The sequence below is a fragment of the Dermacentor andersoni genome, chromosome 1 (genome assembly GCF_023375885.2).
Source record: "Dermacentor andersoni chromosome 1, qqDerAnde1_hic_scaffold, whole genome shotgun sequence".
In the NCBI taxonomy this organism is placed as follows: Eukaryota; Metazoa; Arthropoda; class Arachnida; order Ixodida; family Ixodidae; genus Dermacentor; species Dermacentor andersoni.
Window position 1 is genome coordinate 263,323,465 of NC_092814.1, and position 16,977 is coordinate 263,340,441.

Below are 16,977 nucleotides of genomic sequence, written 5' to 3' on the forward strand. Positions count from 1 at the left end.
GCGAACATAACTTAACCGAGTTGATAGGTAGTAATTAATCAACGTGCAGAGGCAAATACTAGCATCATAACTCAAGAGTTTATGGATAAGAAGATCATGAGAAACAACGTCAAATGTTGTGTCAACATTACGTCTTTCTTCATGTCTAAACAGTGTGTCATTCGATTATGATTCAAATATGTCTCTCTTTATTGGCTAGATGATCAATGTATTTGTATTTATAGTGATTATGAAATCTGTTGCTTTGGCCTGCTGCTCGAATGTCTCAGGGTTTTTGGGGCCAGTCAAGCACGCCATATGAGCAGCTTTTTCCCGACTTTCCTACCACAACACCGTATTGTACTTGTTTTGTGGAAAAATAAACATTCGTTCAATAGCGCAAAACAAGAAGAAAAAAAATACTACACCAGTCACAATCACAAAGGCGGCAAAGCAGTGTCTCCATACGTACCGCGCACCTTTTCGCGCTCGCCCAGCTTCGTTCTTTTTAAATATCCTGCGAAGGCGGTTCGCTAATTACGATGTCGGTCCCAGTGGCAGCACGCAACGCGCCACGAGCGAGCCCGGGGTGGCACCGCGTTTCGGCGCCACGCAGCTGCGTCGAGCGGCGACCAGCGAGGAGGAGGAGGGGGCGCGGGAGGAGGGCCGGAAGCGCGGCGGCCGCCGGCGCTCCGAAGCCGCACGCGCCAGTCGGGACGCGGCCGGCAGCAGTTGCGCGCCGCTCGGCACTCCGCGCGCATCACTCCGCTATGGTGCCACAATGACCTCGCTGCCCGGCATGACCCACGACCCGTCGGCACCGCCGCCCCTGTTTCTGGACAGCCCGTACGTGTCGCCCGACTATGGCAACCTGTCGCTGCTGCCGTCGCTGCAGGCCGGCGACGTCAGCTCGGGCAAGCTGTACCAGGTGCCCGTCGGCTTCATCGTGCTCCTCTCCATCTTCTACGGACTCATCTCGCTGGTGGCCGTCGCCGGCAATTTCATGGTCATGTGGATCGTGGCCACGTCGCGGCGCATGCAGACCGTCACCAACTTCTTCATCGCCAACCTGGCCGTGGCCGACATCATCATCGGACTGTTCTCCATCCCTTTCCAGTTCCAGGCCGCTCTGCTGCAGCGCTGGGTGCTGCCAGAGTTCATGTGCGCCTTCTGCCCGTTCGTCCAGGTGCTCTCGGTCAACGTGTCCATATTCACGCTGACCGCCATCGCGCTGGACCGATACCGTGCAGTCATGTCGCCACTCAAGGCGCGCACCACTAAGCTGCGCGCCAAGTTCATCATCTGCGGCATCTGGACGCTCGCGGTGGCGGCCGCGCTGCCGTGCGCGCTCGCGCTGCGCGTCGAGACGCAGGTCGAGTCGCACGCGCTCAACCTGACCAAGCCGTTCTGCCACGAGGTGGGCATCTCGCGCAAGGCCTGGCGCATCTACAACCACGTGCTCGTGTGCCTGCAGTACTTTTTCCCGCTGCTCACCATCTGCTTCGTGTACGCACGCATGGGCCTCAAGCTCAAGGAAAGCAAGTCTCCCGGCAACGCCCAGGGAGCCCGCGACGCCGGCATCCTCAAGAACAAGAAGAAGGTGCGTACGCGGCCCAACCTTCTGGCGACATCGTCTGGCTGTCGCCAGATGATGATACCCTTTTTGGCGCGTCCTTGTTTTCGTCATGCACACTCCGATGACCACAGCGAAGCGCGCAACATTTTCCCTAGCACTGCCAACACAATCATGATGGTCTTGCTTTGGTAGTTTTTTTTACGACGGACGTCAGCCATACATGGCCGCTCATGACTTAAAGGAGCCCGATAAAAGCTAGAGTCACGGGACGAAAAAAAAAAGAAACGAAGCGCTACAGACCCTCCGTCATTTGTGTTTCTTTCTAGATCATATTTCTTGGCCGTATGGCATTAATAATATCAACTCGGTCTCGAAGTCAACGTCTTACAGGTTCACGCAGTTCTTGTCGGTAAGTCTGGCGTGCATGGTCCCGACAGTGACCAAAACAACGGTAAACTTTTCTACGTGGGCGTGGGACATAAAAGCAACACATCCCTTCGAGTTTGCAAGCACAATGACAAAGCGCGCAACGGCAGGCGACGCGCGCATACTTTATCGCGTCAGGAAACAGCAAAGTTCTGGCTGCGAGAATAAGCTTCAAGAACACCTGCCGAGGGGAGAGGCACCCGGGTTTTTTTCTTTTTTTTTTAAGCTTACTACCGGCTCGCCGTTTCTGTATACCGTCATCAGTATTCCGTGCATGGTCCTCGGAACGCTCGGTTTTCATGTAAAGAATACATCGTTACCCGATGCAAGCACGTTGTGATGTTTTTATAGGCGACTGGCGAGACGTCAGTGAAAAAAAAATTCATTTTTGCAGTAGCGTATTGCTCTGTGATCAGAGTCAGATGAACTTAATTACGCAAGACGGACCTTTCGTGTTACGCGGCCCCTTCGGTGACGATTATCTGTAGAATTGGCTCCAGCCAATAGTGAAGCTTGCATAGTGTCTTCACTCGGAAATATTTGCTCACCATAACTACTTTCCAATGCTCCCAATTTGTGTCCTTAGTAACCATTGAAAGCATCCGAAAAGCAGCAATCTTCTCAAATGCTTTCAATGAAGTTTAAGTTAATTTACGAGGTTTGACATTTGTTTTATATATTGTTGCAGCTCATGTGTGGAACGATTTTGTTAAAACCCGTTCGTCTGTGTGTGTATTCAATTATCTGCCCGAACCTTGCACCTGAATTTAGGTACATAAACGCTGCTCAGTACCGGCGTCATGCTTGCGATTGTGTTGTCTACATTTTCTCAGATGTTGGCAGACAGAGCCTAAGTCCGCATGTGCAAGAGTTTTACCACCTTACTGATATTTGCGCCCTTGTCATCCTAAGTGAGCCTCTTTGTCGGAAGCAGTTGGTTTCCCAGCAATCTTGCTTGTCCGGCTGTCAGTTACAACAAATCGACACCATTTTATATCGACCTTCTATCAAGGAATTAAATACATGTATATGTCTAATTTCAATGTGTGTTCATGCTGGAGTATAGACGCTCAGTTCGCACTTAAAATTAACACGTTACGTTGCAACGTCAAGAAAGTCCTGTAGTGTTACGTTACTTTACCCAAACAGCGTAGCGTAGGGAATAGGGCATGATCCATTCCCTGGTCTTATGACCAGCAGCGCACACCTGTCTTCGACGTGGACTCGATTAGCTCATGACAGAGCCCTATAATGACAGGCGAAACAGAGGCGTGCCATTCGAGAACTATGTATATTCGGAACGAAACATATATACAATAATTTCACACTCTGAAATTTACGGCCTAATGCGTATGTCCACGGTATCGTGGACAGGCATGATTGTTCCACTCATATAAGAGATCCGCGCTAAGTGTTTTGCTTGCGGGCCATTCCGTTCGTACTCACTTTGTTTCTTGCTTGATCATATTTCACGACTGAACGACCAGTGACGTTACAAGTGCGCGTGGAGACAACGATTCAAAGTACGTAGTTTTTCAGTACAACTATTAGATGCCAGGTTTTCTTTGCGGTACCTGGCAGTGGACAGCGCAAAAATCCCACATTTCTTTCTTTAAAGGAAACGGTATCCTCCACGTGCTACTTTTAGGTTTTTCCAAAACTAACGAAACTTCAAGGAAGTCATTACGTCAATGCTGGCGCCCGTGTGTACACACGCAGAAAACGAAACAGCGGCCGAACAAGTAAACAAGACGCACTGAGAGTGTGCAATGAGCGAGATTTTCTTCTCTTTATTCGAATGTATTTTGACTGACAGCGCGCCTGGGACGAAGACAAAGTTAGGATGTCTCCCGCTCACCCAACCTCCTCGCCGCGGGATTCTACTATTTCTCGGGATTAATAGTCATCATATTCGCCCCGTCGTTTAACGCGTATGCGCGATACTCGAGTTTAATCGCAGTTGAGAAGCGTTATGCTTCGCGTGGGCCTTTGCATTTTCGTCGCAACGATGCGGTGGCATTCATTATGCTACGTTTACTTCAATTTGAACGTTCAACACCGCCTAGGAACCGCGCCACTTTATATATATATATATATATATATATATATATATATATATATATATATATATATATATATATATATATATATATATATATATATATATATATATATATATATATATATATATATATATATATATATATATATATATTTATTTATTTAAAACCAGCACCGGACTGCGAGAATTCGAAGCGGCGGCATACCTGAATCTGAAGCAAGTAAAATAAAGTATATAGCAACATACTCGTCGTTCTCTGCTGGCGGCCACAAAACCTGTTGCTCGCGGATGCATAAAAACCCGTGCAACCAGCGTCATCGCACTACGAAACACGCCGTAAATCTTGAAACCAAGAAGCCAGAAAATTTTCGCAGGCCCGAGGATAGGGTGCAGTTAGAGAAACTTCCCTCCCTCGGTTTGAAATATTCACGGACAATGAACTCTGCCTGTGCATTTAGGGCATATATATATATATATAAACTAGAAGAAATGGGATTAACCAAGGGGCCCGATTTTTATTAGTCATATCATACGAAGCCAACAAACACTGAACCCAAGGACAACATAAGGGAAATTACTTGTGCTCAATAAATGAACTAAAGAAACGATAAATTAGTGCAAATTAAAGTGGATGAAAAACCAACTTGCCGCAGGTGGGAACCGAACCCACAACCTTCGCATTTCGCGTGCGATGCTCTACCAATTGAGCTACCGCGGCGCTGTTTGCCCATCCACTTTCTTGGGTATTTATGTGTCCTATAGTAGAACCCTGGGAGTGTTAGCCAGCGCCACCACTCGCAGATCTTGGCGGTGGATGTGGAACGTCTTTTCTGCCGCAGGCGTCACGAGAACGTGATCTTTTTGGCATTTTCTTGAACTTTTGCATAGCTCACTTAATACGTACTTATCAGCCTGATGTCATAGTATTTGTTCTATTCTCCATATGAGTATTTCCTTTTCCTATTGGCATGCTTGTCAATATTCGTATTCATACTTACTGTTGTACGTATATTTCTTCCGTCTTATTTAGTACTTGTTTAACAAATTTTCTCTTGACAATTACTAATACTGTAACCGCTGATGTGTAAATATTTCTTTTATCTGTAGGCCACTCCTGTAATAACCCTGTCAAAGGGTTGACAGTATGTTGAAATAAATAAAAGAATATATATATATATATATATATATATATATATATATATATATATATATATATATATATATATATATATATATATATATATATATATATATATATATTAAATATTATAAATAGATGAAAAGTGTCAATGAGAAAATTGTAGAGCGACATCGAAATCTCCCAATACAGCTTTCTGTTGCTCGATACGTGCTACATAAAAAGTGTTTTCCGAACGTTAAAGAAGCCCGCAAATGTACGCAAAATTGCCGCGCAACTGGGAGCTCGAGGTACTTTGCGTGCATTCGCGGGCTTCATTCACGCTCGGAAAAACACTCTTATGTAGCACGTACTGAGCAACAGAAGCTGTGTCGGGAGTTTTTCATGTTGCTCTACAATTTTGTCATTGACATTTTCAATCTATTTATAATATTTCAGATATTGATTATTTAAGTAGGACTAATTATGTAATTACGTAGAATGAAAAAGAACAATTTGAGTGTCTCCAAGCGACCGTGAACAACATTACCTTGGTTCTGTCCTGCTATATGGCATTCTCATATTTTTAATTTGGCTAAAGTTATGTGGGACACCCTGTGTGTGTGTGTGTGTGTGTGTGTGTGTGTGTGTGTGTGTGTGTGTGTGTGTGTGTGTGTGTGTGTGTGTGTGTGTGTGTGTGTGTGTGTGTGTGTGTGTGTGTGTGTGTGTGTGTGTGTGTGTGTGTGAGAGAGAGAGAGAGAGAGTGCGCGCATATATATTCTGCGCTTTGTTTTCTGTTTTCACCGGCCCCAGCATGAAGAGTGCGCAGCAATCTTTTCTTTTGAAGGGCCGGCTTTGAAAGATCGGCGAAAAGAGAGAAAAGTGCGGGAAAGCAACCCACGAAATGCGAGAAGACGGAAAACACGGGCACGTAGACGAAAGCGAGAATGCTGAAAATACACTCGTGCGCTAACACCCGCGACACTCATACGGCGTTGATCAGCGCTGAAAAGCCGCGCAAGAAGGTTGAGCACTCCAGAATGGAAAGCTTGCAGGCGACGCTCTCGGGCCGCACTGGCCGCAGCATCTATGGGCGCTTAATGCGCGATCAACTTACTCGAGCCATCTTGTGCCGCCTGACAGCGCGGGATGTATCTTGCGCTCTCGTTGAAGCTTCCTCGTTTCGTGGTACTCGTAGCTGCTTACAACCTGTAACTCTCAGAAAACCGACGACGCATGCTAAGTTCTCGCGAAACGCTTAGCTCGCGCTCTGGTTCCTGCTACATGCATTAACCAGAGTCGCCGAGCTCGACGTGTTTCGATCGAGATATCGAGGCTCTTTCGCTCGTCTGGAGACCGCGGGAATGCGATAAACACGTACGCCGGTACTATTCATTCGGCTACTCTGCCAGTTGAAATATGCTCATAAGCATATATATATATATATATATATATATATATATATATATATATATATATATATATATATACAACTATGCTTACAAGCATGTAGTGTCGCCATAAGTGCAGCTTCGTGCTGGACGCCAGCGTCTAGTACTCGAGTGGGCCGTCGGAAAGGCTGCGCGAGCATCGAGAGTTTTGCTAGCCCGATTACTCGTTCGCAAAATGAGGCCGTTGTCGTATGGAGTTGTTGCAGAACATAAACACACACGCGTGCAACTTGGTGTTGATTGAGAGGCGTAGCAATGTTGCGAGCGATTGCTGTACTTTACATGTCATCGCGTGTGCTGGCAGAGCGTGGACGAGAATTCCTGTCCACTCCCCAGGCACAATCCTCGAGCGTTCTGCGTGCCGGGCAAAGCGGGCGTTGAAAAACGAAGCGGTGGATACCAGCGATAGCCACGTTTTAGTGCGCACCCATGCTGACTGCCGCTGCTTGGCCTGCGCTACGCACACTTGATTTAGCAATGGGAAACAACAGAGCGAGCGGGAGATATGCTTACTTTAGATGACGTCATTGATCCTGTTGAGTTATGTCCGACCATATATAGGGGATCAAGACGGCAAGTTGGGCCAGTTGGTTAGGATTCATTGTAAGGTTCGTTACAGCGCAACACAAGACACGGACAAAAGGAAGGTATAAAACGACGACACAGCGCCGTGTCGTCGTTTAATAACTTCCTTTTCTCCGTGTCTTGTGTTGCGCTGTAACGAACCTTACAATGATTATATAGGGGCAGTCAGTACCACTATATTTGCTTCTTGTAGCGTTTTATTTTTTCTCCTTTTAGCTTGTGTACCAACGTTGATAGTTAAGGCTGGCCAAAAATGAAACCTCTGGAACCTATTTGCTCCCGCCGGTTAAGCCTCATCTCCCCTGTAATCACGTAACCTACGTCTCTGTTTTCTCTCCCACTACATCAGCTTTAGCTTGATGCGTGTGAAAGAATACGCTGTTTATCGCGTAGCTTTCTAGTCGAAAGGTTAATCGAAAAATGGGGCCTCTGTCTAGGCGTCTGCGAAGACAAATCCCGATTCCACCGAGACCACTTTGCTTGCCGGTGCTGCTTTTCGAAGACGTATCGAATGTTTAATTTTGCTTTTACCGCGTAGTTAAAGTCATAGGCGGGTTGAGTGTGACTTTCCTAAGAATATATATATAATTCTTTGGAAGGTCAAACGTAACGCGCGTATGACTTTAACTAAGTGGTAAAAGTAAAAATATACATTCGATACAATATATATATATATATATATATATATATATATATATATATATATATATATATATATATATATATATATATATATATATATATATATATATATATATGTATATATACATATACACACTACCCACTTATACCAAAGGGTAATGCTGCAGCACCGAGCAGATATCCTCTGTCCGGCTATCACGTTTCTCACGTCGTCGTATTTTTGCTGCTGTTGAGAGGTACAGCACTTGGGGCGCGAAAGAAAAAAAGAAAGAATAAAACTAAAATAATACAGTCAGAATGCGCCCACTTGGGCAGACTCGATAAGTGCGCGACAACAGGAGTCTTCAACGCTGCACTGCAAGAAAGCAGAGCGGGATTAAGGATTATTTTTTCTTCATTTTGTTGTGTGTGCTGGCCGGTCGCTGCGACGCTAGTCCGTGCATACAACGCGTTCTGCGAGGGAAGGAAGCCTTGCGTCCAAAAGATTTCCAGACTATCGATTTGCGTTGTCAAAAACGCAGCACTCGTTTACTCGAGCGCCCATACATAAGCGACGAACGCCCGTGCAAAACGAAGGAGCTTTTCTCATTTGCTCCGCCACCCGGCTTTCATCGGAGCACGCGTTGGCAGTTCGAAGAAGTTAATTCCGTCCCTTTGCGAAATTGTATTTCGGAAGTTCGAGAGAAAATATGGCGGGGTTTTTTTTTGTTTTTGTTTTGCTTGGCAACAGTGTGAAGATGTTGCATATATATGTGTATATACTCGACCGGGCCTGCTGGATTCTCCGACAGACAAGAACAAATATCCTCGCATGGTGCCCGCGAATAGCGTTCTCACACGCAGAGGCGCCAGCGAAAGACATAGGAGCACTAGTCATAGCGCTGGAAATGGGCAGTCTTGAGAATAAAAAATGAGGCCCTTAGCTTCTAGCGTTGAAACAAAATTTTCAGCCACTTATTGCATATACAGAATGAAATGGCCGGGCTGTATGGAAGGTACGTGCATACATACTAGATGCTATCTCGAAATGCTGCTCGGCTATCTTGAATTTCTATCGATGTAATCAATACACATAACGCAAGACGTGTATCGGTGTCTATATTGTCGATGCGAAAATTAAGGTATCGTTTATCCTGATATAGAAGAAAATGCTATCGCAAAATTCACGGAGGCAGCCGGAGCCACTGAAGGCTTGCAAATGACAACAGCTAAGGATATACCCTAAGAGACAGTAATTCCCATTTAGTTTACTGATATTTCTGGAACCAAACTGGACTGGAAATGTATTTTAAAAGAAAATGCACGCGCGGTCACTTTTGGAACTGCGCACTTTTCAACATTTATAGGCGAGCGCGCCACCCATGCCTCCTTTTTCCTGTGACAGCAGGCAGCCGCACTGCGCGCGCGTATTGAACACAAGAAGCGCGAGGTAAACAAAACTACAATCAATCGTAATTGCTCGTTAGAAGAATATACGAACATTCAGCTTAAGTTTCAAAACAGAAGCATCTGACGTCAGTTTATATGCATGTAGAGTGCCTGAGTTAACTTCAGCGAAGCTGTTCCGCATGAAAATAGAAAAGAAGGAAAAAGAAAGGAAAAAAAGATTAAGAAGAAACACGGTGCAAGATACAATTTCAAGACATACGGTGTTCGGTCGTCAGATCTCTAAGACCTTAGGCCTTAGGCCGTCAGACCTCAGGCCTTATAATTATATATTACATCGTGTTTGTAACTTTTTTTTTTCGTTGAATGGCTAGGCTAACGTTAGCTGCGACAAACGGTAGCATGATTATCGCATTGCGGCCCTAGGGGGAGGCGGGCGGGTGTATTCTGTAAGTGTCCACCTGGTGGACATGTCCATTTCGCCTACTGCTGAAGTTCTGATTGGCTGGGCTGGGGTACGGGTGTCAGAAGGAGACAGGGTCCCACGACCAATCAGCACTTCAGCAGCAGACGAAATGGGCCTGTCCTCTAGGTGGACACTTACGGAAGACCACTGCTGCATGGCGCATTGGCCTCGAGTCAGGGTACTGAAAACATGTTCCACACTCAGACCCGCCGTGGTTGCTCAGTGGCAATATTGTTGGGCTGCTGAGCACGAGGTCGCTGGATCGAATCCCGGCCAGGGCGGCCGCATTTCGATGGGGGCGAAATGCGAAAACACCCGTGTACTTAGATTTAGGTGCACGTTAAACAACCCCAGGTGGTCGAAATTTCCGGAGTCCTCCACTACGGCGTGCCTCATATTCACAAAGTGGTTTTGGCACGTAAAACCCCACAATTTAATTTAATTCAACACTCAGTACGAAACTAAAGCACGGCTGCGCTTCTCGGTTTATCAGTGATGAGACACCATCTCGCGAGAACGCAAAGGAGCGCTGTAGCGTAAGGCGAGTGCTTTGCCAAATCGGTGATATCTCCTGCACCGCTTGCGAACTTATTTTCTAGAAATTTCCGCCGAATAGCTGAACATGGAGTATCGCAATCGGCGTGCTATCTTAGGCGGCCTGTTTTGCTGTTTGTTCCTTTGACGGGATCAAGGTGAATGCAAGACGAACGTTTTGCAACGTCATCGTCAACGCTAGGTACAACTTCTCCTATAGGGACGCGCACTTCGACTTCGGCCATACAAGCGTTCTATGCAGTTGCCATTCAGACACCTTTGACGCCGTGTAAAAAACTAGAGGTTTATACCACAACTTCATGTTTGTAAACATTACTGCCACGTCACCGGAAAACGGGCCAGAACTTTCAGCACGTAAACTGGAACTTGATGTGTGGAAATATCGAAACCATGCAAAGAAACTATGGAAACGCTCTTGTTTCCTACCTGAACAGGTAGAAAATTGTGCCTATTACAAGCTTGCACACTGGGGGGTGGTGCGCCTAGAAGCGCTTTTACCGATTATAAAGACAGCATGGAGAAATCGTTGATCTGGGGCAAGCACTGCGATCCACTGTTTCAGAGTGACGCGTAACGTTAAAGCGCTTAAAGTCGGAACCTCGGAAAATAATGTCCTTGCTCTTTAATAGCAAAAATTAAATAGGTCTGTTGGCCGGAGTTGAGAAATTTGAAAGCCAACTCTACTGCAAACTTCGAAACTGTGCAGCTATAATTAGAAGTGTACGAATGCATCGAAGTTTCTTACGATACAAATCGTTAGTATCGTATCGGATTTAATTAGCTCGCTAGTATATGTCGTATCTCTACCTAAAATAGCTCTTGTCTCACTGTATTATATCTTTAGAGCATGATACTTTTTCGTGGTATCTGTGTGCCACTATGCTAAACACCAAGGGACTCGTCGTCGGCGCAACTTGTCATATCAAAATGATGCACGTGTTTCCGAGCCTGAATTTGCCTGTAGCCCTGTGAGAGCTATTCGCTTCTTTCCATTAACGCAGCTGAGCTGAGAAACGCACAACAGACATAGTTAGGGGCCGCATGTGAAGAATGAGGAAGAAAGAAAAGGAAGAAAGGAGGAAATACTTTATTCCGGCATAGTGCCAGAGAGCAACCTGTGGCCATGGCTGTTGGAAAATAAACCTGCCTTAGATCCCATCACTTCATTAAGGTGTTTTCGAAATTAGTGCTTAATATAGACATAGGCAGAATGACTAACCAGCGCTAACTGACTAACTGACTAACCAAGACGAAAAAAAAAAAGTAAAGAAAGCGCATAGTCTTTTTTTAACATCCTAGCCCAGATTCCTAGTTTAATTAGCTTAGTTTAAAGGCAGACAACGCTGCAGATCAAGCCAGTTTTATTTCTTGTACTTTAGTGCGGTTTGTTTTCGTGGACCTCATTTCGGAACTAACTCACCCAACGATTTTCCCTATGTTTTGGAGGCGGGAACCTCAGTAAGGTGCACTTTCAATATCTCGCTCTTTTTATCCTTCCTTTTTTTCTTTAGAAAATGTGTTATTCTGATGGAGAGGGGAACATATAGCAGCAGGAATCATGCCTATTTTTTGTATTTTGCATGGGACACTAATGCCGCCAGAGAGGTGAGTGCTTTCAACACTCGGCCAGAGGAAATATTCGTTTGATTTCTTGTTACTCACTTTCGTAGAAGAATGCGCAGCGATGTAACTGCTCAACAACAGCAGCAACAACAGAAAATAAGAAAAGCGAGGCGGCTTTATATCGACTAAATGGTAACCACTGATCTTGCTAACCGAATGCAACCAGACGCATTTACATGAGACAGACGAAAAGGAATGACTCGGTGCGAAGAGCGCCGCCGGCTACGAAGAAGCGCTCACGAGCGAAGGAAGTCAAATGCCGCACAACACAGGCCGCGCGCTGCAAGTGAATGCGCGGCGCCTCAGAGTCTTCCCGTTTTCACGACAGCCACAGCGAGGCAGCGCGAACAAAGCTAGCGTTCTCGCCCTAACGTTGTTGCAGCAACGGATTTCTGATCGGTGTCCCCGCTCAACCAGCCGCTCAGGGGCCACGGAATTGTGCTGGAGCTTAGCGCAAAGTGGCAGGTTTTATTCCAGGCTTTCTGGTGAGTCTTGATGCTAAAATCTGCGTGTGCTGGAACGTCTGTGGCTGTTAATAGAACCATAAGCGCTGAAAGTTAACCCGAGGGAACCACAACCGCCTCTGCCATAGCCCCAGCTAAGGGAAGCACGTAAAGCACAGTGAACAAATGAATGAATCCACTCAATCAATCAATCAAGCAATCAATCAATCAATCAATCAATCAACCAATCAATCAATCAATGCGCATTTTGTATCGGTCCGACTTCGTGCGACCCTGAAGCGAAATCGGCGTTCTCCAGTAGATTAATTTATACAACGCCACTGCACTCGCTCCAGGCTCCAGTAGCACAGCTTCGTGTGACGCACTTTCACAGCGCAAACTAGACGCAAGCGAGGGGAAACAACAGACAAACAAACAAAAACCCACATGGTAGGACACGATCGAGTGTTCGTGCCGTTCCTTTCTCGTCCGTTTATCGTTCGCTCTGCGACAATGCCGTATGAATTACTAACCATATCCCGTGAGATGCACGCGCCGCTTGTAGACGATTAATGTTTTAGCTGGCAGTATACCCGCGCCGCTCGGTTTCTCCTGAGCCTCGCATGTCTGCGCGCCTTTGCCCAAAGTGCATGCCCAAAGAACGTCGCCCATTTCTCAATCTGAGAATTTCGCTCATCAACCACATTTATTACTTGCGATTTTCTGCGATGGATCTGTCTCACCATTTGGTGGCCACGTTGCGTACCAAGCTTTGATAAAGGCCCACCCGGGCAGTGCCCGTAGCCAATTTAGCCGTTTTACTTTAATTTACCTCGCTGTTCATTTCCTGCTGTCATGATCGGGTCCGTCGCCGCACTAGCAGCGCTACAGATGATCCCGCCGATTCGTGCCACGCTTTCCATTTCCGGCCTCCTTTTTCGCCGATCCGTCCGCATAAGAGCGCTTTCTTTTCTCCAGACAAAGAAAACCAACAGCGCATGGTGGATTCCATCTTCAAAGACGCAACCGTGAAATGCATCATCGCGCAAAATATGCGTGCGAAAGATCACGAAGAGCTGAAACGCAGTAAATGGCGGATGGAGCAGGGACTGCACGGAGTTTTGACGCATCCTGGAAAGATGTTCTCAGTCTTTCTTTTTCTTACTCTTATTATTATTAACAGTGTTGTGCACGGTATTATTCCGACCACCTCCGTTTCTGTTCCTTTTTGAGTATATTTTTTTCCTACCTGAGTGTCGCCAGTTGGTGGTCTCATCCACATCTGTCTGGCTGAATAAGTTCAGCGCCGTCCTCGCCATTTTATCCTACAAATGACGCGAGCGTTCGCAGATCGGAGAAGGCACCGACGAAGATAGCGACGTCAGAGTTAGGTGATCGTTACAGCTAGGACATCGGCGAAAGAGCGACGACGCCTCCGCTTGCGTCGCGCCGTGCCGCGGCATTTCTTATCTCGCAAAACTCACCGCAGTTCCCGATGGGCGAGGAAGGAGTCGTTTAGAGAAATGCCAGCCGTCGATAATGGCCGCTTTGGAGGCGGTGGGGCATGCGCTTAAGTGCCCTAACACTAAAGTGACTTTCAATGGGCGCATATTGTGATCGATTCGACCAGCCCCCCCCCCCCCCCCTGTCTACTTTCGCTCACCGACTGCTGTCGCTAACGTACCCTTATAGTTTGACTGGGTCCGATGTTCCCGGTGGCGCTGGCGCACGCGGTCAGCGAGTGAAGAAAGAGCACGCCAAGATTGCGACAATTCGAACCTCAGCCTTTGTCTTCCGAAGTGGAGCTGTTGGCACCGGGAGATCTAGGGAAAATGGGTCAGGGAAGAGTCTGCGGTGAGTTGGTTGGCTGGAGACAGAGCTTTTGGCATCAAGGCATCAAAGAGCAGGAAAGAAGGGCTGAGGGGCTGGCGCAGACAGCCCTCCATCCTCACCTCCCTGACATCTTACAACTCCTAGTCTAGGTGGTGTTGTCTCTCCGCTGCACCGTTCTTGCAGCTGGTGCTTGTGTCCAACTCCTTTTCAGTCGGAAATCGTTCATCACATGATTGCTTATGAACATAGTTGTCCATGACTATATCATCGAAACGCCTGGAACGTTTTCAAGGGTCGCCGTGAGGTGTTTTGGTTGTTACTAGCAGATACTGTAGTACTTGAGCGACGGTTCAGAGAAGAGTCGAAATGCGAAAACACCCGTGTACTTAGGTTTAGGTGCACGTTAAAGATCCCCAGGTGGTCGAAATTTCCGGAGTCCTCCACTACGGCGTGCCTCATAATCAGAAAGTGGTTTTGGCACGTTAAACACCATAATTCAATTAATTTTTTTTTAAGTTCAGAGAAGACTTGTGACACCGTCTTTCGATGGTTGCCAAGCCATTATGGTATTATTGAAAACGAGCCAGCAGACGCAGCCGCTCGATCTTCACATGGCAGTGACGATTGCGTCGCTGTCAAGACGTCAAGAACAGCTACACGCAGCGGTAAAGCTCCGTTCGCTTGCTTGCGAGCTTAAGTTGGCCCAATGGGATTGGGCATACACTACAAAGAAGCGACTTTGTTCCCTAGATTCTCATCTGAAGCTCCGCCTTCCGCACGGCGTACCACAACGGAAGGTAACTTTCGTTCATCCCTTATGGCTTGGAGCAGCTTTTACTAATGTCTACTGCTACTTCGTCGAAAGGGTCACAAGCTCAGAATGCGAAGTCTGCGAAGTCTGCGGGTGCAAAGAGACAATAGCACACCTTCTGTGTGATTGTCATCGTTTCAATGCACAAAGAAAAGGCCTCGATTGGCGCCATGCTTAGTAAAGATTGACAAGCGTCCCCTTACGTAAGCCAGAATTCTTGGTCCCCGCCGGCGTCGGTCCGAACTGCTTTAAAAGCGCTAGTCTGTTCTTTTGAAAGCAGCGGGACTAATCGAAAAACTATAGTATATGTGAACAGATTCATTATTTCTTCAAACCTTCTTTTGTTTTCTCATCTTTTCTGCCCTTACTCCATCCCCCTGTGTGGAGTAGCCAACCGGACACTTAATCTCGTTAACCTCTCTGCCTTTCACCTCTTGTTTCTTTCTCTCTCTCTCACTTCAGGTCGGGTATCACTTGCAAGTGGACATAATTTTGCTCATAAGTGGGAAAACACAAAAGGCGCGTGACGGTGCTACCTTGCCGCACTCGTAGTAGCACCCTGTGACGTTTGACGGCATCTACTCGAGACATTAGTGAACAGTTTAATCATTGAACAACTATTTTTTTTTTCTACATAAAAACCAGCGAAGCCTGCTTTGCAAACATACTGTAAAAACTGGCGAAGCTATTTTGAAATCCATGCCGTCACACTGACGTATTGCCGCTGGGGCTTCCACGCGAAATAAAAAAAAGGCAAGATAAAAAACACTTCTTTATATTCTTTCCATTAACCAGACACTCTTTTTCTAAATAAATACAATTAGAGTCTTTCAAGACTGTTTCATCATTCTAAACTAATTTAGCGTTGCTGTTTAAAAGGAACAGCTTCTGCCAATCTTCCAACCGACGCAAGTTGGGGGAGAAATAGACTAATATATTCAGGGCGTATATTGTAGCGTAATGGGCGAGCCGAGAGTTACAATATATTCTACCGCCGTAAGTTTAGTGTGCAAAGTGCATAGGAACTGCGCGCGTATGGCGTATATTTGTTTCCTTTCTTCAGCATTTCGTTCTCATTTATCAGTTCCTTAAAGGCCCGTGCTTGAGGTAATATATAAGGAGGGGTGTGTGTGTGTGTGTGTATGTCGGGGGGGGGGGGGGGGATGGAGTACATATACAAAATAGCCGAGAGTTACAATATATTCTACCGCCGTAAGTTTAGTGTGCAAAGTGCATAGGAACTGCGCGCGTATGGCGTATATTTGTTTCCTTTCTTCAGCATTTCGTTCTCATTTATCAGTTCCTTAAAGGCCCGTGCTTGAGGTAATATATAAGGAGGGGTGTGTGTGTGTGTGTGTGTATGTCGGGGGGGGGGGGGGGGGATGGAGTACATATACAAAATACGCTAAAATTGGTCAGTGATACTAAAAATAATGAAAAATAATGTCATAAGTTAGGCACTCAATAAAGGCAGTTGAAAGACAGGATACACTTGAACAAACAGGAATATTGCGCAGCATATACACGATGGAGCGAAAATCGCAATTCAGAAAGACTTCTTACAGGAAAGTAGAATTGGAAAAAAAGAAGCATCAGTCAACCAAACGAAAATCCCGAAAAGCGAGCTCTGGTTAATACATAAATTGTGTAAGTAATAAATCTTGAGATATTACTGGATCGCATTTAAGGACGAGCAATTCGGGTAGTTTATTACATCCCGCTATGGTGATAGGCAAAAACGAGTTGTCGAAGGCGTTAGTATAGAACCGGGAAGACGCCGAGCACTCGTCGAAATCAAACAGACAACGAAAAGAGCTGACAGGCGGGACAAGGAGCGTTCCATGTAAATGTGCAAAAGTGCATGTCCCGCGAAATACGCACGTTTGTCAATAGGCTTCGCTTGACAACCTGTCGAGTTCAGCGCATCATGGAGACGGACGCGCGTCTTCCACGAAGCGCTTTATTTTAAATCGACGAGATACGATCGCTCAATAGCAACGAAGCATGTACGGTACAATGGAC

General features: G+C 46.3%; 1 protein-coding gene across 3 annotated transcripts in view; it reads left to right on the top strand.

The window, feature by feature from the left end:
* Positions 1–722: 722 nt before the first annotated feature.
* Positions 723–16,977, top strand: part of LOC126548160 (RYamide receptor-like) — a 331,757-nt gene continuing 315,502 nt past the window's right edge. For all 3 annotated transcript variants that reach the window (XR_007602875.2, XM_050196286.2, XM_055063052.1), the window contains exon 1: positions 723–1,579. Coding sequence is in view for 2 of the 3 variants with exons in the window: in XM_050196286.2 (XP_050052243.1) it covers positions 761–1,579 (819 nt within the window). In the remaining variant the exon portion in view is untranslated. The remainder of the gene's footprint in view (positions 1,580–16,977) is intronic.